General features: G+C 35.3%; 2 protein-coding genes across 3 annotated transcripts in view; both read left to right on the forward strand.

The window, feature by feature from the left end:
• NMU (neuromedin U) overlaps nucleotides 1-10,553 on the forward strand; it is a 41,263-nt gene extending 30,710 nt beyond the window's left edge. Inside the window, exons 8-10 of one of the 2 annotated variants that reach the window (XM_057547192.1) lie at nucleotides 2,291-2,344; nucleotides 2,947-2,986; nucleotides 8,780-8,970. In XM_057547192.1, the coding sequence (XP_057403175.1) occupies nucleotides 2,291-2,344; nucleotides 2,947-2,982 (90 nt within the window). In that variant the 3' untranslated portion in view covers nucleotides 2,983-2,986; nucleotides 8,780-8,970. Of the gene's footprint in view, nucleotides 1-2,290; nucleotides 2,345-2,946; nucleotides 2,987-8,779; nucleotides 8,971-9,940 lie in introns of those variants that run through there. The other variant, XM_007168438.2, reaches the window with a different exon arrangement.
• A 938-nt stretch (nucleotides 10,554-11,491) lies between these two features.
• Nucleotides 11,492-24,043, forward strand: part of PDCL2 (phosducin like 2) — a 42,294-nt gene continuing 29,742 nt past the window's right edge. The window contains exons 1-4 of the mRNA XM_057546310.1: nucleotides 11,492-11,702; nucleotides 14,279-14,460; nucleotides 20,500-20,620; nucleotides 21,212-21,302. Of these exons, the coding sequence (XP_057402293.1) occupies nucleotides 11,492-11,702; nucleotides 14,279-14,460; nucleotides 20,500-20,620; nucleotides 21,212-21,302 (605 nt within the window). The remainder of the gene's footprint in view (nucleotides 11,703-14,278; nucleotides 14,461-20,499; nucleotides 20,621-21,211; nucleotides 21,303-24,043) is intronic.

Here is a 24,043-nt window from a genome sequence, read left to right on the forward strand (position 1 = left end):
GAAAGTTTCTAGGCGTTATTTTTAAGTAATGCCTTACATTGTTGGAATTCCTTATAGTTTTTAGTCTTATAGGATCTCATTTTATTCTTTTGACAACTCTGTTGGCACTTAACAAGTATTGTTATCCCCAGTTTACAAAAAGGAAAACAACTCAGAATAGTTAAAGGAGTTTCCCAAGATCATAGTAGTAAGTGGGATTAGAGATTATAACAATCTCTTGACTTCCAGTCTAGGCAAATATTTTTTTTCACTATGTTGTTTCCTTTGTAGTCTAATCTTGAATATTTCTATTATTGTTAAATTTTTTTTAATTTAAATACCATATTAATTTTATTCTTCTACTACCAAAAGTTTTCAAATACTTTTTAAAACACATACAGTTTAGGCAAATAAATTCCTCAAAATTTATTTTTATGATCACTATTTCCTCCCTAAATTCTTCACATCGTTGAACTAAGCTTTCATCACGGAAGACAATACTGCTGCCAACTTTAATGAGAAATGTAAGAGGGACTGTAGTAGCCCTTAAAATTTTAGAATTTCCAATATGAAAAAAATCAAATCAGTTTTCATCAAACTTTCTAGAATATATGCTTTTTTGAATTAACTTTTACTTTCTGAAGAATCTTCCCGACTTATGAATAGTGTAAGATTTCAACTTAAAGATCCAGTTTCTTAAAATACACCAGCAAATTATTAGTTTACTACAACACTTCAGTGTTAGTATTTGCAAAATCAAAGCTACTCAGTATTGTGGGCGGTTTGGTACTTTATCTAAATGTTCCACCTTGAGTGAGGCTATCTATATTTACAGATAACTATCTAAAAGTGTGAACTCTGACTTAGTAGTAATATCTTATTGGACAAATGATAGCTCTTAAAAGTATTTTGCAGCAAGCCAGGTTTTCTAGGAATCTCTAAGAGAAAAAAATGTAAAACATGAATTTTAGAAAATTACAGTAAAGTATTACTTTTGCTGGGCCTAAGTCACCTAATTTTAAACCATATTTTTGATAGTGAAATATTTTGGGTTCTTAAAGAAAATGAGTTTTCAGATTTTAGTGCACTCAAACCCTTTTCTTACATGTTCTTTGCTAGACATCCTCACTTCCATCCCCGCATGTTTTTCAGCTCTACCACCCAAATTCTTTTATATACTGTTCTATCTCCAATAAGACTAAAAAGACCTGTATGTTTGAGTTTGAAATTTTTTAATTTGGGCACATTTTAAGTTACATTTGTCCCACTTTTCTTTTTTTCTGTGTAATATAAAATACATAGCTGTTCTTATATAACCATATAAATATAAAGTTTCTATGTGTACATTTTAAAATATTAAACATTTCAATCTTTAAAGTAATTTGGGAGGACTTAATAATCAGGATGAGAATTAGATATAGAATGTTGAGAATTTAATATACATTTGTTGTAAAGAAGGGATTTTAGAATTTTAATAGATGTCAGGGCCATTTCTTAGAATCTAAAAATGTGATTGTACTTATATTATGGAATACTTGAAAAAGGTCTTGATGACAAATTTCATATAATTGCTGTCCTGATACTTTTATAACTTGCTGTTGAAAATAGGAAGCTATGAGAACCAACTTTATGGAAATCATAAAATGTTAAATATTTTTTTCCATTAGCTTTGAAATGAAATATTTTGAGAAAAGAAACACTTCAAAATACATCCATTATGAATAATCAGTTTGTTCCTATTTGGTTTTTTTTTTCATTACCATTTCTGTTAATATAATTATATTGGGAAAAATCTCCTCAGAAGTCTCATTGAATAAATATAGTTTACCAAATTTGTCCCTCAATTTCAATTTAAATTTCTATAGATATATTATGTATTTTAGCTATGACACAATTCTATTTTATATTTTTGCCTGTTCATATGTTAGCACATACAATATGTATTGTAAAGAAATAATTTCATTCTAACAAACTGCTGAAGGGAGATTTTAAATATAGTTAATTATCTATGAAATGTCCTCTGCCTACTTATCGATGAATATATGTACAACTGACAAATTTCATGAAAATAGTATCTGTTAGACTAATAAGGAAATTACCTTAAAATACAACACACTGATGATACTGCTAGTATCACTGAAAATTCTTCCAGTAGAAGTATAAAAATTACTTATTGATATGAATTATATACTCAAGTCCTTGATTCCCTCATTATTTAATTATGATAGTTGAAAATAACTATACTCTCAAGAAGCATTTGCACTTATTTTTACTGTTGTTTGATTTGTAATGCCCTCATTTTCTCTTCCAGGAAGAATTCCAAGGTCCTATTACAGGCCAAAGTAGAGGATTCTTTTTATTCAGGGTATGCACGTACTATATTTTTTAAAAAATCAATCAACATCAACATTGAAAAATACTTTCACTGTGCATTTATTTACATTAACTCATAAGTTTTAATTAAACTTTGAAGTTTATCTAAAGATATTTGACAGCAAGTGTTACAGTCTGAGATTCACTTCTGTCACCACCTTATTGCCTTAATATCATGGCATCTCTGATTTCTTCTCTAATCCACTACTCATGTTTGTAAATACCCCAAATGACATTCGCCTATTTCACAGTTTAGTTCCATAACATTTCATGTCGGAAATGCGTGTCTGAAAGATGTATTACTCCTTAAGTTCTAATGAAATATTTAGCTAAAGAAATATTAGCCAATGAAATATTTAGCTAAGGAATTACAACTTTATTATAAAGTCTAAGGAGAGCTATATGGTAAGATTTGCATTTCGGAAACTAATTCTAACAATAAATTGGAGGAGAATGGACTGAAAGAAGGAGGAAAATAACAGATATAGATAAGGAAGAAATAATACCACTCATCGAGATCATTAGGCTGCTTTCTATGAAAATTAACTTCTCTCCTTAGTTACATTGATGTATTTCTCACTTATTATTTTCCAGCCACGCAATGGAAGAAGGTCAGAAGGTTACATTTAAAATGGTATGTGCATCACAATTCAACCCAGTTTGAAAATTTCTGTCATTTTCAGATCTTCACAAGTTAACCTATGCTCAGTTTATTTCTATTATTTGATTGCATGTGTACATTAATATTCTATATAAATACTGCAAATATAGAGGCTGTGAGGACTTCATATGACGGAAAATGCCAGTATTTTAGGGCCAGGTTTGCTTTGCCCATGTCGTGCATTCCTCACACTATGTCACAATAGTCATCATCAGTTTTGCAGACACTGACCTAATCATCATTTACTCTGCAAGTAGAATGTGTCAGGGATCATGTTCTTATTTTGGTAATTAGTGTCCATAATAGTGGGCCATAACTTACAGACTGGATGCATTTCTGACTTCCAAATGACCTATATTCAAAGATTCTTTATAAGAGCTGTGATTTACCATTTCCAGAGAAATAAGAAAATGTGGAAAGACATGAAAGCATGACTTCTACTTTGGGACTCCCAGAGTTTCCACCTCAGTGCTGGAGATACAGTAGACACTTAGTAGCTATTGAATGGCCCTACACATTTAATAAATATGTTAATCTTAATATCTTATTAGGCTATGAATTTTAAAATTAAATGCAAATGCACATTGATAAATTTATACCACAGAAATAAAACTATATTCTACTAACTTTATGTAATCCTAAATGCAGATTCTATGCTGAACATATTTTTGCAAATATTTCATTCATATAATTTATCTCAACCCTTTAATACACACATATTTAGCTTAAGAATATAAAATTCTTAATATTTTCTCATAGAAACGAAAATCAAAACACATTATTTCCAACTAAAGAAGATAACACCAAAATTATACAATATCTAGAAAATGAAGATAATGAAAACACTACATGTTAAAACTTGTGGGACTCCGACAAAACCATATGTAGTGGAAAATTTAAGGCTTTAAACACTATCAAGCAAGAAAAAGTGAGTGAATTAGGAATTTGTCATTAAGTTAAAAAGAACAACAAGGTGAACCTCAGGAAAGCAGAGGAAGAAAATTATAAAATGAAAGATGAAATTAATTGATTATAAAATAGTAAAATACAACAATTGGTAAATAAACCAAAAATCTTATTCTTTATAAAAAATGAAATAAACTATCCTAATTTTCCTAGCCTAATCAATGAAAAGAAGAAACCATAAATATACAAAAATACAAATGAAAAGAGGGAAATTAAAACAGATACAGAAGAAATGGGAATCATAAGAGTACTTTTCAAATCTCTGTGCCTATCAGTTTGAAAACCTAGATAAAATGGAGAATATATAATAAAGTAGATGCTACCAAAATTGACCTCAGAAAAAAGAAAAAAAAAATCTAAGCATACTGATGGCCTTGGAAAAAAATTGAGAATGTTATCTAGAAACTCTCCTGTCAAGAGTACTAGGACAAGAAATTTCAGATTTTTCCAGCTCAGAGAAGGAAGAAAAATTTCAAAATATTTTTATGAAGCAGCAAATACTAATACCAAAACCTTACAAAGTTAGTATAAGAAAGGAAGCTGTAGGTCAATTCTGTTTATAAATATCAATGCAAACATTTAAAAGAAATATTAGTAAATAGTATTCAGCAATACATTGAAATAATTATATGACCCCATGAAGTGAAATTCATTCCAGCAACTAAGATGGTTCAATATCAGGAAGTCTATGAAAATATTTTTACCATTAAAAGAAAAATTATACAATCAACTCAATACAGGCATACCTCCATTTTATTGCACTTTGCTTTATTGTGCCTCACAGATATTATGTGTTTTACAATTTGAAGGTTTGTGACAACCCTGTGTTGAGCAGGTCTATCAGTGTCATTTTTCCCAAAAGCATTTGCTCACTTCGTGTCTTATGTCTCATTTTGGTAATTCTTAAAATATTTCAAACTTTTCCACTATCATTATATTCGTTATGGTGATCTGTGATCAGTGATCTTTGATATTACGATTGAAATTGTTTTGGGGTGCCATGATCCACGCCCATGTAAGATGGCAAACTTAATTGATAAATGTGTGTGTTCTGACTGCTCCACTGACCAGCCATTCCACGGTCACTCTCCCTCTCGTCAGGCCTCCCTATTCCCTGAGACACAAATATATTTAAATTAGGCCAATTAATAATCCTACAGTGGCCTCTAAGGTCTCAAGTGAAAGGAAGAGTTACACGGCTCTCATTTTAAATCGAAAGCTAGAAATGATTAAGCTTAGTGAGGAAGGCATGTCAAAAGCCGAGATAGGCCAAAAGCTAGGCCGCTTGTGCCAAACAGCCAAGTTGTGAATGCAAAGAAAAAGTTCTTGAAGGAAATTAAAAGTGCTACTCCAGTGAACACGTGAATAAGAAATTGAAGTAGCCTTATTGCTGATATGGAGAACATTCCAGTGGTCTGGATAAAAGATCAAACCAGCCACAATGTTCCCTTGAGCCAAAGCCTAATCCAGAGCAAGGTCCTAACTCTCTTCAATTCTGTGAAGGCTGAGAGAGTTGAGGAAGCTGCAGAAGAAAAGTTTGAAGCTAGCAGAGATTGTTTCATGAGGTTCAAGGAAAGAAGCTGTCTTCATAGCATAAAAGTTCAAGTTGAAGCAGTAAGTGCTAATGTAGAAGCTGTAGCAAAATCCAGAAGATCTAGCTAAGATAATTAATGAAGGTGGCTACACTGAACAACAGATTTTCAATGTAGACAAAACCACCTTCTATTGAAAGAAGATGCCATCTAGGACTTTCAAAGCTAGAGAGAAGTCACTGCCCGGTATCAAAGCTTTGAAGGACAAGCTGACTCTTGTTAGGAGCTAGCGCAGCTGGTGACTGTAAGTTGAAGCCAATGCTCACTTACCATTCAGAAAACCCTAGGGCCCTTAAGAATTATGTTGAATCTACTCTGCCTGTGCTCTAAAAATGGAAAAACAAAGGCTAGATGACAGCATATCTTATGCAACAAAGTTTATTGACTATTTTAAGCCCAGTATCGAGACTTACTGCTCAGAGAAAAAGATTCCTTTCAAAATATTACTGCTCATTGACAATGCACCTGGTCACCCAGGCACTCTGATGGAGATGTACAGCGAGATTGTTTTCAAGCCTCCTAACACAACATCCCATGGATCAAGGAATAATTTCTTCAAGTCTTATTATTTAAGAAATGCATTGTGTAAGGTGATAGCTACCATAGATAGTGATTCCTCCAGTGGATCTAGGCAAAGTATAATAAATTGAAAACCTTTTGGAAAGGGTTCATCATTCTAGATACCATTAAGAATATTTTTGATTCATAGGAAGAGGTTAAAATAACAGGAGTTTGGAAGAGCTGATTCTAAACCTCATGGATGACTTTGAGGGTTCAAGACTTCAGTGGAGGAAGTAACTACAGATGTGGTAGAAATAGCAAGAGAACTCGAATTAGAAGCGGAGCCTGAAGATGTGACTGAATTGCTATAATCTCATGATAAAACTTTAACAGATGAGCAGTTGCTTCTTGTGGCTGAGCAAAGAAAGTGGTTTCTTGAGACGGAATCTACACCCAGTGAAGACGCTGTAAAAATTGTTGAAATGACAACAATTTCAATGACAGGGATTTAGCATATTACATAAACTTAGTTGATAAAGCAGCAGCAGGGGGACTTCCCTGGGGGTCCAGTGGTTAAGACTCCATGCTTCCACTGCAGGGAGTGCAGGTCCGATCTGGTGCGGAACTAAGATCCCGCACGCCGCTCGGCGCAGCCAAAAAGAAAAACAAAGCAGCAGCAGCAGCAGCAGCAGGGTTTGAGAGGATTGACTCCAATTTTGAAAGAAGTTTTACTATGAGTAAAATGCCATCAAACAGCATTGCATGCTATCAGAGAAATTGTCCCTGAAAGGAAGAGTCAATCGATGTGGCAGACTTCATTGTTGTCTTATTTTAAGAAATTGTCACCGTCACCCCAGCCTTCAGCGACTAATACCCTGATCCCTCAGCAGCCATTAACATCTAGGCAAGACCCTCCACCAACAAAGAGATTACGAATCTCTGAAGGCTCAGTTGATGGTTAGCAATTTTTAGCAATAAAGTATTTTTAAATTGAGGTATGTGCATTTGTCTTTTTAGACATAAAGCTACTGTGCACTTAATAAACTATTGTATAGTGTAAACATAACTTTTATATGCAACAGGAGACTAAAAAATTTGTATGACTTGCTTTATTGAGATATTCACTGGAACTGAACCTGCAGTATCTCTGAGGTATGCCTGTAGATGCTTTTGGTAAAGTTCCATGTCAATTTCTGATGTTTTCAAAGAAGATCCTGTAGAAAGAGATGAATCTTTATTAACAATATTTATATAATGGTCTGAAACAAAGTCAGTAGAAGGCTTGATAGTAAAACATTTTGGAGTATTTCTATTAACGTCAGAAACAAAACAAGGATGCTCTGTTCTCTTTTATTTCATGTAGTTCTTATGCATTAGCCAACTCAGACAAGAAAGAAATAAAAGATACAAATATTGGAAAAGTGAAGAAAAAATTTTATGTTCTCATGGGGCATAATTATGAACTTGAATTTTCAAACTATATTTGGTATTAACTCATGTTTCAACAAAGGTTTGTTATGTTCACATCAAGAATATGAGCAGGGCTTCACTGGTGGCTCAGTGGTTAAGAATCCGCCTGCCAATGCAGGGGACACAGGTTCGAGCCCTGGTCCAGTAAGATCCCACATGCTGCAGAGCAACTAAGCCCGTGAGCCACAATTACTGAGCCTGTGCTCTAGAGCCCATAAGCCACAACTACTGAAGCCTGCATGCCACAACTACTGAAGCCCGCGTGCCTAGAGCCCGTGGTCCGCAATAAGAGAAGCCACCACAGTGAGAAGCCCGTGCACCACAATGAAGAGTAGCCCCTGCTCGCCACAACTAGAGAAAGACCACGTGCAGCAACAAAGACCCAACGCAGCCAAAAATAAATAAATAAATAAAATAAATTTATTTAAAAAAAAGAATATGAGCAATCATATTTCTAATTTTTTCTTGTTTCAAGGAACTAAGAACAAAAAGTTAATGGAAAAGAACTGTATTTTATAATATTCCAAATGTTGAGGCATTTTATAAAATGTGAACAAAAAATCGTTTAATACTAAATGGAAAAAATGTCTGATTTTAACACTAAACTAAGTGTTAGAGTGCTCATAAATGTGAAATGGAATTTAATCCATGATTTGATCAAGTTAGCAAAAAATTCTCTCTGAAACTGAGAAAAATAGCTTTATTTGGATTGTTTCCAAGATTAGGGCCCACATATACTAATTCACTCAGGATTTCATTTTATCTTGTCAGTAGAGAAACACTTCAATAATAATTTTTCTTTGTTTTTCTCATCTGATTATCTGAGATCTTACTCTGTCCCGATGACTTATATTTATTTAGACTATGGTTAGATATAAAATAGGATGATTTAGTCACAAATACATGAGGAATAACTGCAACATATTCATAAATCTTATTGGCATCAATGAGCTTTAGGAAACTACTTTTATACAGTTAAATAATTTTTGTAAAACTTTGGAAAATAGTGGCATACAGAATAAGCATTTCCTCAGAGAGATATTAAATGATAATTAAAAATATGCAGATTGAAGAATAGCTGAGAAATATCTATGTCAATTTTATCATACATGACAAAATATTTATAGAAATGTCTATATATAAAGGAAGTGTATATAGACTTGTATATATGCTCATTATATACATACATTCATATACCCGTTTATACTTGAATCTAAATTCAATTTTTTTTTAACAGAATGCCAACTATTTTCTGCAGAAACAACGCTATGGAATACAAGATGTACTGACATTTTGTTTTCTTCTGAAAAACAATCCTTGCTAAGTTTAACATGTTTGAGAATCCCTGTGTTGTAAGCATTCTCAGTAAAAGTTGATTGAGATTGTAAATGTTTAATTTGTTGAAAATTAAAGAAGCATCTTAAAATATTTTTTCTTAGTGTTGTAATGATAGATAGTGTATAATAAAGCTGTGAATAATTATGTTCCTTAGATCCTTGAGGCTGTTATGGTACTCATATACAATGCTCTTTTGATATTTTTATTAAAGGTAGTTAGTAGAGCTGAGTTTTAATGAGCGATTTTAGTTTATTCTATTTGGATTTCTTCAGTGACAAAATCACCAGCTCTTACAAAATAGCAGAATGCCAAATAGCTAACAATCTTAGAACATGAATACCAACTAAAACTATACTAGTTGGAGGATTTGGCCATGATCCATCCAATAGTCCAATAAGCAAGTTCTGATATATACACTGTAAAATAGATGTCTTATTGCTACTAACATAACAGGAGGCCAGCTTTTTCTACCAAGTAGTAGTATTAAGTTTATCTTTTTTTTTTTAATTGGAGTATAGTTGATTTACAATGTTGTGTTAGTTTCTGCTGTACAGCAAAGTGAGTCAGTTATACATATACATATACCCACTCTCTTTTAGATTCTTACCCCATATAGGTGATTACAGAGTATTGAGTAGAGTTCCCTATGCTATACAATAGATTCTTATTAGTTATCTAGTTGTTTCACCCTGCAGCATCTGAAAGGCAACCAGCCTTGTCCAGAAAGAATGCAATCTTACTAGTAGAGAATCATGAACACAGTGGGTGAACTTTTTACATCAAATCAGTGTCTAGTGGGCACAATTAATCTCATATGGATGTTGAGATTCTCTCCCTTCAGGTTCCCTTGGGTTTTCCCTTCAGATTCCCCTGGATTTTCCCTTCTGACCTGGCCTCTTGGATAACCGCCTACTCTACCAGCCGGTTGCTGGCTGATTAGAGAAGGCTGGCTCTCTGTGTGGGTAGGATTAGTTCTTACATTCTTCAGAGTATCTAACAAGCCTTTGTCTTACTAATGATGACCACTGATTATAGCTTAAATTATGCCTTTTTCTAACAGAGTCCCTGAATTTCACTTCTTGTCAACCCACGTGAAGAACATGAGAAAGAAGGAGCAGAAGAGAACAAAAAGTATCTTCTTTAAAAAATGAATTGCCTTGATGAGATGCGGACTTGAGACAGAGAATGTTGCCAGAGCTGCTCCAGGTCTTTGCTCAAAACCTGCCAACCCCCACTTTTAGCAAGAGTTAACATAAATCTTTAAAGGGTCCAGAAATAAAAAAGGAAGCTACAAACAAACAAAAACCAGATGGAACCAGCTAGGACCAAGATGGTGACAGATCTGACCTCCAACAGACCCTGAATCTCATTATATGCTGATTTTACTACATTAGCATATTAAATGACATGCCTACTGGTGGCCAAGACTGGATATTAAGGACCAAAAAAGGATAAAAAGGGGTGGCACTCCATTCCCTTGGAAAAAACTCTGCCTCTTCCCCAGTAGACTAATGCATATGCCTCCCCATCATTAACCTCACTCCTCCTCCCTTTGTCTTTACTCTTTAAAATTAAAGCCCTCTGGACACGTGGGCAAGAAGTGGATCTGTGAACTTAGTTCCTGCTTCTCCATTCTTTGGCCACTGAATAAAGCTTGTGCTGTGTTGATCTCAGCTTTGGCTTCGTTATTTGGCTGCTCGAACGTGAATGGAAAAAGAACCCTCCCCCTGCCAAGGCAGAGAGCCATTGCCCAGCTAGGGGCTGAGCAGGGTCCGTAGGACTTAATTCGGTAACAAAAGGGCTCTAAAGCTCTAAATGTATAGGCAGTGTTAGCTAGTGCTATGCACAGTAATTCAACTAGCCTGGATTTTAGATTGTCAAAATAAGAAAGGGAGTTGACTGCTAATTCAAGCAGCAGCTCCCAGGGCCTGTCGGAAATCTAGAGAGACTTAGGCCACTTACATTTTGGGGGGTTCCCCTGATATTAGAAAGAAGACGGAGAAGAAGAAGAAAGAGGAGGAGGAGAAGGGGAATGAGGGAGGAAGGGGGGAGGGGAGAGGAGGAGGAGGGGAATGAGAAAAAGAAGAAAACAAAACATGGTTACAAAAATAGTGTGATTTTTAAAATATTTTATATTTAATATTAATATTTTACACACAAATAAAACAAAACATATAGGCTGTTAGGAATGTACGATTTGTATTAACTGGGCACTACAGATGGAGTAGTCCAATGCTGAGCCCGAGTTTAAAACTGTGTCACTAAAAACATTTTTTCTTCTTTTCCAACTCTTTTCGCATCTTTGTGACCATGGGTATAACCTTATTTGGCAATAACATCATATGTTTTCCTCATGTTCCTGGCAGCTCCCAGTAAACATCCTTTCCTTCATCTAAACACCAAGGAACCAAACTGTCTAGGTTTCCTACCTAAAGTCTGGGCTCCTGTCTCCTAAGGCAATGGGTTTTTAAGGTGGCGGCAGAGAGCCATTTGAGAATCTGATGAAAGCTCTGGTCCTTAAATACCCCCCAAAACTTACACATACAACACAATTATGTGTGCATCGAGGGCTGGGGCTAGGCACCCCCTGAAGTCCATCCAAATATAGGCTATGGGTTCCACGTTAAGAACTTCTACTCTGAAGAGTTCTCTCCCCAGGATTTTGTTACTTCTCCATGAAGACAGGACTCAGGGATTGAAGGGTGCCGGAGGCACGGAAACAACGCGTGATTTTGGAGGTGGTGGAGGGAAGGGTGGGAGGAATGCCGGCACCAGTATCATGAACGAAAGAGGCGCTGCTTGGGATAAATGCCCAAGTCCAGGTGCGTCAGTACCCACAGCCACTTCCTAGGCCACGCCTCTGCGTTGCCTAGCAACAGAGCTGCGCCAGGCGCACGTGCGTCAGAGTCCTTTGTTCTCCCGTCGTCCTCCCCGTGGGCAGTGGGACTAGCTAGGACCTCGGCGGGCTCCCTTGTGGCTTCGAGGGGACGTCGGAGCCAGGAGTCCCCGCCAGGAGTTAGACGACACCGGCGTGTGAGGGGCGAGGCGGAACACCATGCAGGTGGGAGTCGCGGCTTCCGGGGAACCTGGACACCCCAGCGGGGTCCCTGGCTGGGCCTGAGGCTGAGCGCGATGGGGAGGGCGGCCTACCGGGGTTAGGTTCTAACATTTGTTTTCAGTGAGAGGTGAATTTTGCTTGCGTCTCTGTCACGATTGGAGAGAAATTCAAATTACCTCTAGGAGAACGCCGTTTTTTCAACACTCAAGAAAGACTTCCGCTTGTCGCTGGAGGAAGCCTTTGGACTGCGTTTCACACCTATGTCCTGGAAATCTTACTGCTGCGCTATTTCTGACTTAAGAAATAGACCATCAGCTTTAGCCCAAGTGTAATTAAATTTAAGTATCCTGCCCCACTACATTTTAAAAAGGTCAGAGAGGGAACCCTAATAGTCGCATCTGTCTTGAGAAAGACCAGCTGTCCCTGGAGTTTCTCCTACCTGAACACAAAAACTCTGTTAAACTTCCATTAATTCGTAAGAAGGTTGCTCCTCTATCTAAAGCTGCATTATTAAGCAGAAGGCTGTGCTTTTATTTCCTTTTTTTAATCAGAGTAAAATTCTCATTTCCAGCTTCAGAAAAGCTTCTTCCCACCTGCTATCCCAGATTAAAACCACTGTGATTTTTCTAGTTTTACATATTTAATTTTGGAAATCGTTTATGCTGTATAATTTGTTAGGATATTTTGAACACAAATTACATATAATTTTAAAGGGTATTCCTTTTGTGTTAATAATAGATTCCTAGCAAGTGCATTTTATTCACTATGTAAAAACATTGCAAATTTGTCCTGATTTTTGTCTGCTCTTCAAGAAATAGGCTGAAATGTAATTGAGAGTAGAGATGACAGCATATTAATCTTTGTTCATTTATTTATTCATTGATTTATTCAATAGCCAGTTATTCAGTGCTTATGTGTAGTTGTGGACTTGTTCTAAAAGAGCTTACTGTGGGGGAATAAGAGAGGGTCAGATATAACTGTGTCATGATAAATGCCATAATACCTTTATCAAATAGATTGCGATGCCTATTTCTATTTCTCTTATTACAATTTCATAGATAATTTCTAAAGGTGAAGGGAAGATCAGAGTATAGAGCATTTACTATTAAATCCCATTGCAACTAACTCCCAGATCAGTTAAGGAAGAGCAGTCACGGAGAGGTATGAATAAAACCATAAGTATGTGATATCATGAATATCAAGAAAGAGTGTTTTAACGAAAAGAATGACAGACTCTCCCCAGTTCTGCCTGAGATATCAAATACAATGAAAATCCATTGAAAATAACAACATGGAGCTCATAGGTGACCTTAGAACAGTTCTGAAAGGAGTATTGGAGGTAGAAGCCAAATTTGGAGTAGGTCAAAGAATGAATGGGAGGTGGAAGTGGTTACAGCATATATAGACAATTATTTTAAGAAGTTTGAGTAGGAAGGAGAAAAGAGAGATAGGGTGGTAGGGGGTGCAAAGTGCAGGGAGGGTTTTTTAAAAAGGTGACTGCTGGATTTTCTGATAATAGAGGGCTCAGTTATTTGGACCAACTCTCCTGCTGAATAATGCTGGCTAGAATGTAAAACCTATCTCCTTAAAAGCATCAGAGATAACGTGATAGTAAATGATGAGACCAAAATCAAAGGGAAAGTGGAAAAGCAGGTGAATGGATTTCCAGAGCTTTAAAGCCAGTTTTACCACAAGGCCATCTTAGCAATCTGCAGTTCGTTCCTGGGTGTAATCACAGGGTGACGAGGAATCAAAGGGTATGGTCCATGGAAGCATGGGAAACTAATAGGAGTATGAACCAGAGATAAACCCATGTCTAGGGGAATTCAGGGAAGGTCGTCTTGATGCCTAGTGGAGCAGGAGAGAAAAAGAAAAGCAATAAAACCTATCCCCAAGAAGTTGTGGCTCAAGAGAGCTCTCACATAGATTGCAACCTAAGGCATATTGTCTGGGTGATCCAACAAACTTCAAACTGTGAATTTGATATAAATTAGTTATATGGGGCTTCCCTGGTGACGCAGTGGTTGAGAATCTGCCTGCTAATGCAGGGGACACGGGTTCGAGCCCTGGTCTGGGAAGATCCCACATGCCGCGGAGCAACTAGGCCTATGAGCCACAACTACTGAGCCTGCGCGTCTGGAGCCTGTGCTCTGCAACAAGAGAGGCCACAATAGTGAGAGGCCCGTGCACCGCGATGAAGAGTGGCCCCTGCTTGCCACAACTAGAGAAAGCCCTAGCACAGAAACGAAGACCCAACATAGCAATTAATCAATCAATAAAAAATAAATCTTTAAAAAAAAATTAGTTATATACTAATTAGTGCTTGTAAATACCTGGAAGAAATAGCAAATCCTCGTGCAGGAAGACATCTTTATGTTAGAATTCATGGAGATAAGTTTTCAAGGACATCAAGCAGAAATCAGTCAAAAGTGACCAAGCACACAAGGGAACAGGGCACTATGAGCATGAACCAACAAAAACAGACTTGCAGAGACTTCAGTTATCTGAATGATCAGAAACAGGTATAAAATAACTATGCTTATTATGTTTAAAAAAACAAAAGACCAAATTGAAATTATCTTCAAAGAGTAGGAGACTATAAAAAGTGACCATAAAATTTGATGAAGACATTTCTATACACTACAATGAATAATAAGAAAGGAAATTAAGAAAACAATTCCATGTATAATTGCATCAAAAAGAATAAAATAGGAATAAACATAAACAAGGAGGCAAAAGACTTGTACACTGAAAACTACAAAACATTGCTGATAGGATCAGTGTTCTTATAAGAAGAGGAAGAGACACTAGAGCATGTTCTCTCTCTTTGCACACACACAGAGGAAAGGCTATGTGAGCACATAACAAGAAGGTGGCCTCCTGCAAGCTAGGAGAAGAGTTCTCACCAGTAGCAGCCCTGCTGGCACCTTGATTTTAGACTTCCAGCCTGCAGAATTGTGAGAAAATAAATTTCTATTTAAGTCACCTGGTCTGTGATATTCTGTTATGGCATCCCAAGCAGACTAACACAGGCTCTTCTGCCATCTGCAATCTGCTGTAAAGCCCATTCAGTGAATTTTTTATTTCAGTTGTTGATCTTTTCAGTTCAAGAATTTCCATTTGCTTGAGTGTCCTCAAAACATGGCAACTGGTTTCCCCCCAGAGCAAGTGATGAGAGAGACTGAGAGGAAAAAGCAGCAGCAGTGCCTTTTGTAACTTAGTCTTAGAAATCACATAGTGTCACTTCTATCATATTTTCAGTTTATTAGAAATGAGACAGCAGGTTCAGCGTATACTCAGTGGAAGTGGGTTAAGCTTCAACTCTCAAAAAAGGTGCATGAAAGAATTTGTGAACATATTTTAAAATTAACACAATAGTTTAGAAAGAAGATTAGATATAGTTGAGGGCGTTTTACAATCATATGGCATGGGGTGGCAGAAAACTACCATTTTAATAGAGATGTTGGAGGGCAAAGTCCTGGACTGGTAGAGTGGTGGGAGAATCATGAGGAAGTCTCAGAAAGGAAAATAACACAGAAGGGATGATCCTTAAATTCTGCGTATAAAATCCACACAAATTCTTATTTGTCAGCCAAACTCCATATGTATATAGGAGACCCCAAGGTGCCTGGCAAAAAGCAGCCACTAGAAGGTCAAAGAACTGAAGTGATCTGAGGTTTTGGCTGCTGCCCATTTCAATTGAAGTAGTTTGGTGTTTGAGTCCAACCAAGTTAACTGCCTTCAAGTATGAAAATCAACATACTTTAGAGGAACATAAAAAATCATAAATTTCTATGATGTATCTTCCTGAATGTCTAGTATGCAATAAAAATTATATAAGCAAAAAGAAAAAAAAATGAAAAGCCATATTCAAAATGTGACTCATATTCAAAAGCAAAGCAACCAATGGAAATAAATCCTGAGACTATCCAGATGTTGATATTAGCAAAAGAAGACTTTAAAGCAGCTATTATAAATATATTCAAGGACTTAAAGGAAAATGAATTAACAGTTGGAGAATCATAACAGAGAAATAGAAACAGTAATAAAGCAAATGGAAATTCTTGAACTGAAAAGATCAACAACTGAAATAAAAAATTCACTGAATGGGCTTTACAGCAGATTGCAGATGGCAGAAGAGTCAGGGAACTTGGATTCATCAATAGAAAGTGTCCAACTTCAAGAACAGAGAGAAAAATATTAAAAGTGAATAGAGATTCAGTGAACTGAAGGGACATTGTTAAATTGGTTAACATACATCTAACTGTAATACATGGTTAACATACATGTAACATCCTGTCAAAAATCCTAGAAGGAGAGGAAAGACGGGGTGGGGGGGCAGGAAAAAATTAAAAGGATGATGGATAAAATTGTCCAGAGTTTGAGGGAAGACATAAACTTAACAATCTAAGACGTTCAGGGAACTCCAAACAGGGTAAATACAAATAAAACCACACCAAGCACATAGACACACTTCTGAAATCAAAAGATAAAATCTTGAAAACATCCAGAGAAAAGACATAATGTAAAGATGTGTATGTTACGTATATACAGGAGAACAGCAATATGATTGACAGCTGACTTCTCATCAGAAACATTGGAGGCCAGAAGGCTTTTAAAATGCTTTAAATGCTGGAGGGAAAACTTTCAAACCAAAATTCTATATCCAGCTAAACTATCCATCAAAAAAACTGGGAAAAAATAGACATTTTCAGAAATATGAAAACTGAGAGAATTAGGTTCCAACAGACCTGAAGGGTAAGAAATGCAAGGAAGTTTCTTCAGACGGAAAGGAAATTACATCAGGTGGAAAACTGGATCTAACAGTAAGTGTGAAGAGCACCTTAAATGGTAAATATGTGGGTAAATTCGAAAAACTAAATATATTTATTCTCAATTTTCTTAAAAGACATAATTGTTTACGATAGAAATCATAACATTGTATTATAGGGGTTCAAATATATTTTAAATGTTAATATATATAACAGCAGTAAGACAAAGGGTGGGATAGTGGTAAATGGAACTATACTAAGTGAGGTTCCCATATTTTATGTAAAATACTACAATATTAACTGTAATATTTTAAAGATACCATTATAATTTCTAGAACAATTATTAAGGCAATAATGCAAAGATGTATACCTAAAAGGCCAGTTGCAAAGAACATAATTCTAGAAAATATTTAATCGAAAGAAGGCAAAAAAGGAACAGAGGAACAAAAAAGCAAACAATACTAATTAAAAACAGGAAAATAGTAGCTCTACATCTAATATTAACAATTATATTAATTTGCTGTACAGCAGAAACTAACACAACACTGTAAAGCAACTATACTCCAATAAAAATTAAAAAGACAATTATAGTTAGTGTAAATGGAGTAAACACTTAAATTAAAAAGTAGAGATTATCAGAATAGTTTAAAAAGCAAAACATAGCTACATATTGCTAAAAGAGACACACTTTAAATACAAAGAAACATGGGTTAAAGTAAAAGGATTGAAAAGACATGTTATTTAAACAGTACTTAGGAATAAGGGGTATAAACTATATTAGTAACAAACAAAATAGACATCAAGATGAGGATTACTGCTAGAAATTAAAAGGAACATTTTATAATGATAGGAGAAATTCATCAGGAAAATATCATAAATATAGCTGTGGATTTGCATAATCAATCTTCAAACACATAAAGCAAAAACTGATGGAGAAATAGACAAATCCACAGTCATAACTAGAGATTTTAACACCCCTCCTCCTAGTAATTGATAGAACAAGTAGATATAGAAATCACAGAATAGAAGATCTGAACAAATCTGTCAACAGTCTATTGATTTGTGGAGAAAAAAGCCCATCAGTGGCAAAATACACACTCTTTTCACACTATGTAGAACATTCACTAAGATATGCCATATGCTGGGTCATAAAACAAGTAAATGCATTTCAAAAAATCAAAATCTTAACAAAGTATGTTTTCCGACCATGCAGAAGTAACTTAGAAATTATTAATAAGATACCTAGGAAAGTCCAAAATATTTGAAAATTAAGCAGTATCCTTCCAAGTAAAAATGTCAGCAAAAAATCATAAGATTAGAAATATTTTTAACTGAATAATAATAAAAATACAGCATACCAAAACTTGTAGGATGCAGCTAAAGAATTTGTTAAAGGAAATTTTGTAGCTTTAAGTGGTTATAATTAGAAAAGAACTCCAATAAAGATGTTAAAAAATTTTTTTTAATTAAAAAAAAAGACTATAAAAAAGTTCTATGTGTGCTTGAAAAGAAAAAAAAAAAAAAGAAAGGTTTATAGTTTGATCTAAGCTTCCACCTTAAAGTAGAAAAAAATATGAGCAAAACACAGTAGAGAGGCTTCTCTTTTTAAATATTTGTATTATCTGTCAGGAGTTCTCCTTTTTCATTTTTAATACTGGTGATGTCTTCTCACTTTTTTTCTTTATCAGTCTTGGCAAGTGTTTATTTTATTAGTCTTCTCTAAGACCCAATTTTTGGCCTTGTTAACCCACTCTATTATATATTTGATTCTTATTTCATTAATTTCTATTTTCATCTTTATTATTTCCTTCCTCCTACCTTTGGTTTATTTTGATGTTCTTTTCCCAGCTTTTTAGGTTGGATGCTTGTATATTAATTTGTAAGCCTTTTCCATTTTCTAATATGTTACATTCAGGGTGTAAAATTCCTTTCATGAACTGCTCTCGTTGCAGCCCACATATTTTTGATACGTGGCTTTATTATCATTCAATTCTTAATGCTTTTAAATTTCCATTGTGAGTTCTTCTTTGACCCTTTGGTCATGTAGAATTTTTTTTTAATTCCAAATATATGATGATCTCCTAGTTATCATTTTCTTATTGATTTCTGTCTTTGGTCACTGTGCTTGAATCTGTGCACCTTTATTCAATTTCTCAGCCTCTTGGCCTCTTTCAGAATTGGTAGTTGATTGAAGGGGAATGGACCCAAACATAGAGCTTCTTTCTCTGGGTCTCCTTCTCATCCAGGATTTTCTTACCATAATTCTCTTCACTGCTTTGTTGATTCTCCAGTGCCTTCAAATTAATTTTCATCTATTTTGTCCAGTTTTACTAGCTGTTCTCAGTAAGAGGCTTGATCAAATTATCTAGTCTGCCATTACCAAGTGCAGAACTCCTGCTGATGGTGACTTAATTGTTTTAAGACATATAGAAAGAATGGAGATCAGAAGATTTTGTGGATAGAGAGACCAGTAAAAGACCAGTGTGAATAAAAAACCGAAACTTTGCCCAAAGAATAGGATGAAGAGGAGAAATAAGATGATACTTGTATTAGTTATCCATTGTTGCATAACAAATCACCACAAACTTGGTGACTTAAAATAACACATTTATTATCTCAGAGTTTTTATGGGTCAAGGATCCAGGCATTGCTTAGCTGGGCCATCTGCTTCAGAGTCTCCAACAAGGTTGCAATTAAAGTGTCAGCTAGAGCTGGGGTTGAATCTGAAGGTACAACAGAGTACATCTGAAGGATCCCCTTGTAAGTTTATTTGCATGGTAGTTGGCAGAATTCAGTTCTTTTGGAGCTATTTGACTGAGGATCTCAGTGTCTAGCTGATTGCTGAATACATTTTCCTTGTCACAGAGTTCTCTCCATGGGGGACCTCACAGTATGACAGCTTGCTTTATCAAAGCCAGCAAGTGTGAGAGAATGTTGGCAAGATGGGAGTTACGATCTTATGGAATGAAATCAAAGAAATTATATTCCTTTACCTTTGCCATATTCTATTGATTAGAAGCATGCCATGGTTCCCACCCATAATCAAGGAGAGGGGATTATGCAGGATGTGAATACCCGGAGGTGGAGCTCATTCAAGGCTATCTTTTACTTTGTTTGCAGCAGTATTTACTCATGTATATAATTAAGTTCTCCTTTTCTCTGAAAACCTCAGAGAAAAGGTACAGCAGACTAGAAAGACAATATAGTTGATATGTGACAGACAATTACAGGAAGAGCAGCAAATAAAACATCAAAGCCTGAGTAACATGGAAAACAAGGTTACATTTCAAAGAAAGAAATTATGGTTAGACAAAAATTGAACTATGAAAAGATTCCTAACCTCTTCTAAGATTTAACTTGGGAGTAAGAATTCCATGAAGCTAGATAGCTGAAAAGAAGCAAGTCCACCTTGAGGTCTTCAATGCTTATGTAGAAAAAGAAAACAGTATTTTGCATGATGTGAATTGGTTTTGCCTATTATAGTCTTCAGAGAATTTTCCATGACTTACAAGTTTCTTCATTAACATTTGATATATGTTTTTTAGATTTATTTTTTATTAAACATCTCAGTGTAACTTTGAGGGTGGAGGATTTATTCTTTTTATCAAAGTATGTAGTTGCATTACGGAACTGGGAAATGGGAAAAAAGTAGGCCATTTTGTTGTATTCTTTGAAACTAATTTTCTAGTTTACCTGTAGAGTTCATGAACAATTACATGGTTGGAAATCGATTTTACATATATTAAAATGCACAACTGTGCTAATAGATTTTTTATTTTTTTTATATAGGATCCAAATGAAGATACAGAATGGAATGAAATTTTAAGAGATTTTGGCATTCTTCCTCCAAAAGAAGAGCCAAAAGATGAAATTGAAGAAATGGTTTTACGTTTACAGAAAGAAGCAATGGGTATAGTTGTGCATTTGGTGGGCTGGGTGAAGGGAATAATACAGTTATGACAGTGATCATGTATTTCATGAATTTAGAGGGAGAGAGGACATTAGAAATAATTTAATATAAATCCCACTCATACTTTTGAAATTAGGATGCTGACACCTAAAATTTCTAATTCATGTGTTGAAAGTTACATGCTAGTTAATATCAGAGCTGAAATGCCCTGGTATCTAACCTAGTGAGCTTTTTTTTCTCTATCATATTTCTCTACCTTGTGATTACTTTCTATTTTGATCATTCTATACAAAATGTATTATTTGTCAAAATTTCCAGGTACTTGAGGAAATCTAAATTTATGAGGTCTAATTGATTTTCACATCTGCTTTTAAATGCAGCCTGGTAGTTCTGTGAACTCTGAGGGAGTAATAGCACTTTAAACAAACCTGAAGCAGTCAGCCACAATATAGCTAATATGCTGGAGAAACTGCAACATTAAAGATATTCTTGATCTCCATTTATCTAATATATTGTTTTTTCTAGACATGTGACTCTAAAGTAAAATTGGCTTTTAAATAACTCAGTTATCTACAACTTATTTTGTTTTAGTTAAACCATACGAAAAGATGACTCTTGCACAGTTGAAGGAAGCTGAAGATGAATTTGATGATGAAGATATGAGAGCTATTGAAATATATAGGTACAGTTATTCATTTGGATAATTTATGAGTTTATGAATGAAGTATTGTAAGAATGAAACTAAGAAAAAGTCCTTTTTTGTCTACAGACTATATTTTAAAAAGAACAAAACTAATTTTTAATTAACATTTTAAAACTCACCTTATATAAGATGGATTTTTTTCTTGACCTTTTTTGCCTTTGCTTAAATAAAAAGCTATTCAATAATATACGGTAGAACTTCATCAAGTTACATGTGAATAAATGGAAAATGTCAATAGAAGGCCAATAAAAAGAGGGCCATGGTTTTCCTTCTAGCCTGATGTTTGTCAAGGGTTTCTGTCATTTAATGAATAATTAATTACCAGTCATAAACAAATTCTTTCAGAAATTAGAACAGGTGCATAGGTTTCCCAACTTATCCTGATACAAAAACTTGACAAAGAAATTGCAAAAACAGAATGCTACAGAAAAATATCTCCTATAAATGTAGGTATGAAAAATTTTGACAAAATATTAGCAAATTAAGTCCAGCAATTTAAAAGAAGAAGAATACATTCTGATCAAGTGGGATTGGTCCCAGGAATACAAGGTTGTTTCCACACGAAACAAATCAGTGAACTGTGTTAGAAGCAGCAATACTCTGGTAGCAATGAACACACCTAGAATTCAGCTCTTGATTCACAATACTATTCTCCAATAAAAGGAACCAGTGAGTCTTTTTTTTTTTTTTAAGATATTTATTGCAGTATAATTGCTTTACAATGGTGTGTTACTTTCTGCTTTATAACAAAGTGAATCAGCTATACATAAACATATATCCCCATATCTCCTCCCTCTTGCGTCTCCCTTCCACCCTCCCTATCCCACCCCTCTAGGTGGTCACAAAGCACCGAGCTGATCTCCCTGTGCTATGCGGCTGCTTCCCACTAGCTATCTATTTTACATTTGGTAGTATATATAAGTCCATGCCACTCTCTCACTCCATCCCAGCTTACCCTTCCCCCTCCCTGTGTCCTCAAGTTCATTCTCTATGTCTGCATCTTTATTCCTGTCCTGCCCCTGGGTTCTTCAGAACCTTTTTTTTCTTTTTTAGATTTCATATATATGTGTTAGCATACGATATTTGTTTTTCTCTTTCTGACTTACTTCACTCTTTATGACAGACTCTAGGTCCATCCACCTCACTACATGTAACTCAATTTCGTTTCTTTGTGTGGCTGAATGATATTCCATTGTATATATGTGCCACATCTTCTTTATCCATTCACCTGTTGATGGACACTTAGGTTGCTTCCATGTCCTGGCTATTGTAAATGGTGCTGCAGTGAACATTTGGTACATGACTCTTTTTGAATTATGGTTTTCTCAGGGTATATGCCCAGTAGTGGGATTGCTGGGTCGTGTGGTAGTTCTATTTTTAATTTTCTAAGGAACCTCAATACTGTTCTCCATAGTGGCTGTATCAATTTACATTCCCACCAGCAGTGCAAGAGTGTACCCTTTTCTCCACACCCTCTCCAGCATTTATCGTTTGTAGATGTTTTGATGATGGCCATTCTGACTGGTGTGAGGTGATACCTCATTGTAGTTTTTATTCGCATTTCTCTAATGATTAGTGATGTTGAGCATCCTTTCATGTGTTTGTTGGCAATCTGTATATCTTCTTTGGAGAAATGTCTATTTTGGTCTTCTGCCCATTTTTGGATTGGGTTGTTTGTTTTTTTGATATTGAGCTGCATGAGCTGCTTGTAAATTTTGGAGATTAATCCTTTGTCAGTTGCTTCATTTGCAACTATTTTCTCCCATTCTGAGGGTTGTCTTTTTGTCTTGTTTATGGTTTCCTTTGCTGTGCAAAAGCTTTTAAGTTTCCTTAGGTCCCATTTGTTTAGTTTTGTTTTTATTTCCATTTCTCTAGGAGGTGGGTCAAAAAGGATCTTGCCCTGATTTATGGCATAGAGTGTTCTGCCTATGTTTTCCTCTAAGAGTTTGATAGTGTCTGGCCTTACATTTAGGTCTTTAATCCATTTTGAGTTTATTTTTGTATACGGTGTTAGGGAATGTTCTAATTTCATTCTTTTACATGTAGCTGTCCAGTTTTCCCAGCACCACTTATTGAAGGGACTGTCTTTTCTCCATTGTATATTCCTGCCTCCTTTATCAAAGATAAGATGACCATATGTACATGGGTTTATCTCTGGGCTTTCTATCCTGTTCCATTGATCTATATTTGTTTTTGTGCCAGTACCATACTGTCTTGATTACTGTAGCTTTGTAGTCTGAAGTCAGGGAGCCTGATTCCTCCAGCTCCGTTTTTCTTTCTCAATATTGCTTTAGCTATTCAGAGTCTTTTGTGTTTCCATACAAACTGTAAAATTTTTTGTTCTAGTTCTGTGAAAAATGCCATTGATAGTTTGATAGGGATTGCACTGAATCTGTAGATTGCTTTGGGTAGTATAGTCATTTTCACAATGTTGATTCTTCCAATCCAAGAACATGGTATATCTCTCCATCTGTTGGTATCATCTTTAATTTCTTTCATCAGTGTGTTATAGTTTTATGCATAGAGGTCTTTTGTCTCCTTAGCCTAGGTATTTTATTCTTTTTGTTGTAATGGTAAATGGGAGTGTTTCCTTAATTTCTCTTTCAGATTTTTCATCATTAGTGTAAAGGAATACAAGAGATTTCTGTGCAATAGTTTTGTATGCTACTGTTTTACCAAATTCATTGATTAGCTGTAGTAGTTTTCTGGTAGCATCTTTA

Source organism: Balaenoptera acutorostrata, chromosome 5 (genome assembly GCF_949987535.1).
Source record: "Balaenoptera acutorostrata chromosome 5, mBalAcu1.1, whole genome shotgun sequence".
NCBI classification, from domain to species: domain Eukaryota; kingdom Metazoa; phylum Chordata; class Mammalia; order Artiodactyla; family Balaenopteridae; genus Balaenoptera; species Balaenoptera acutorostrata.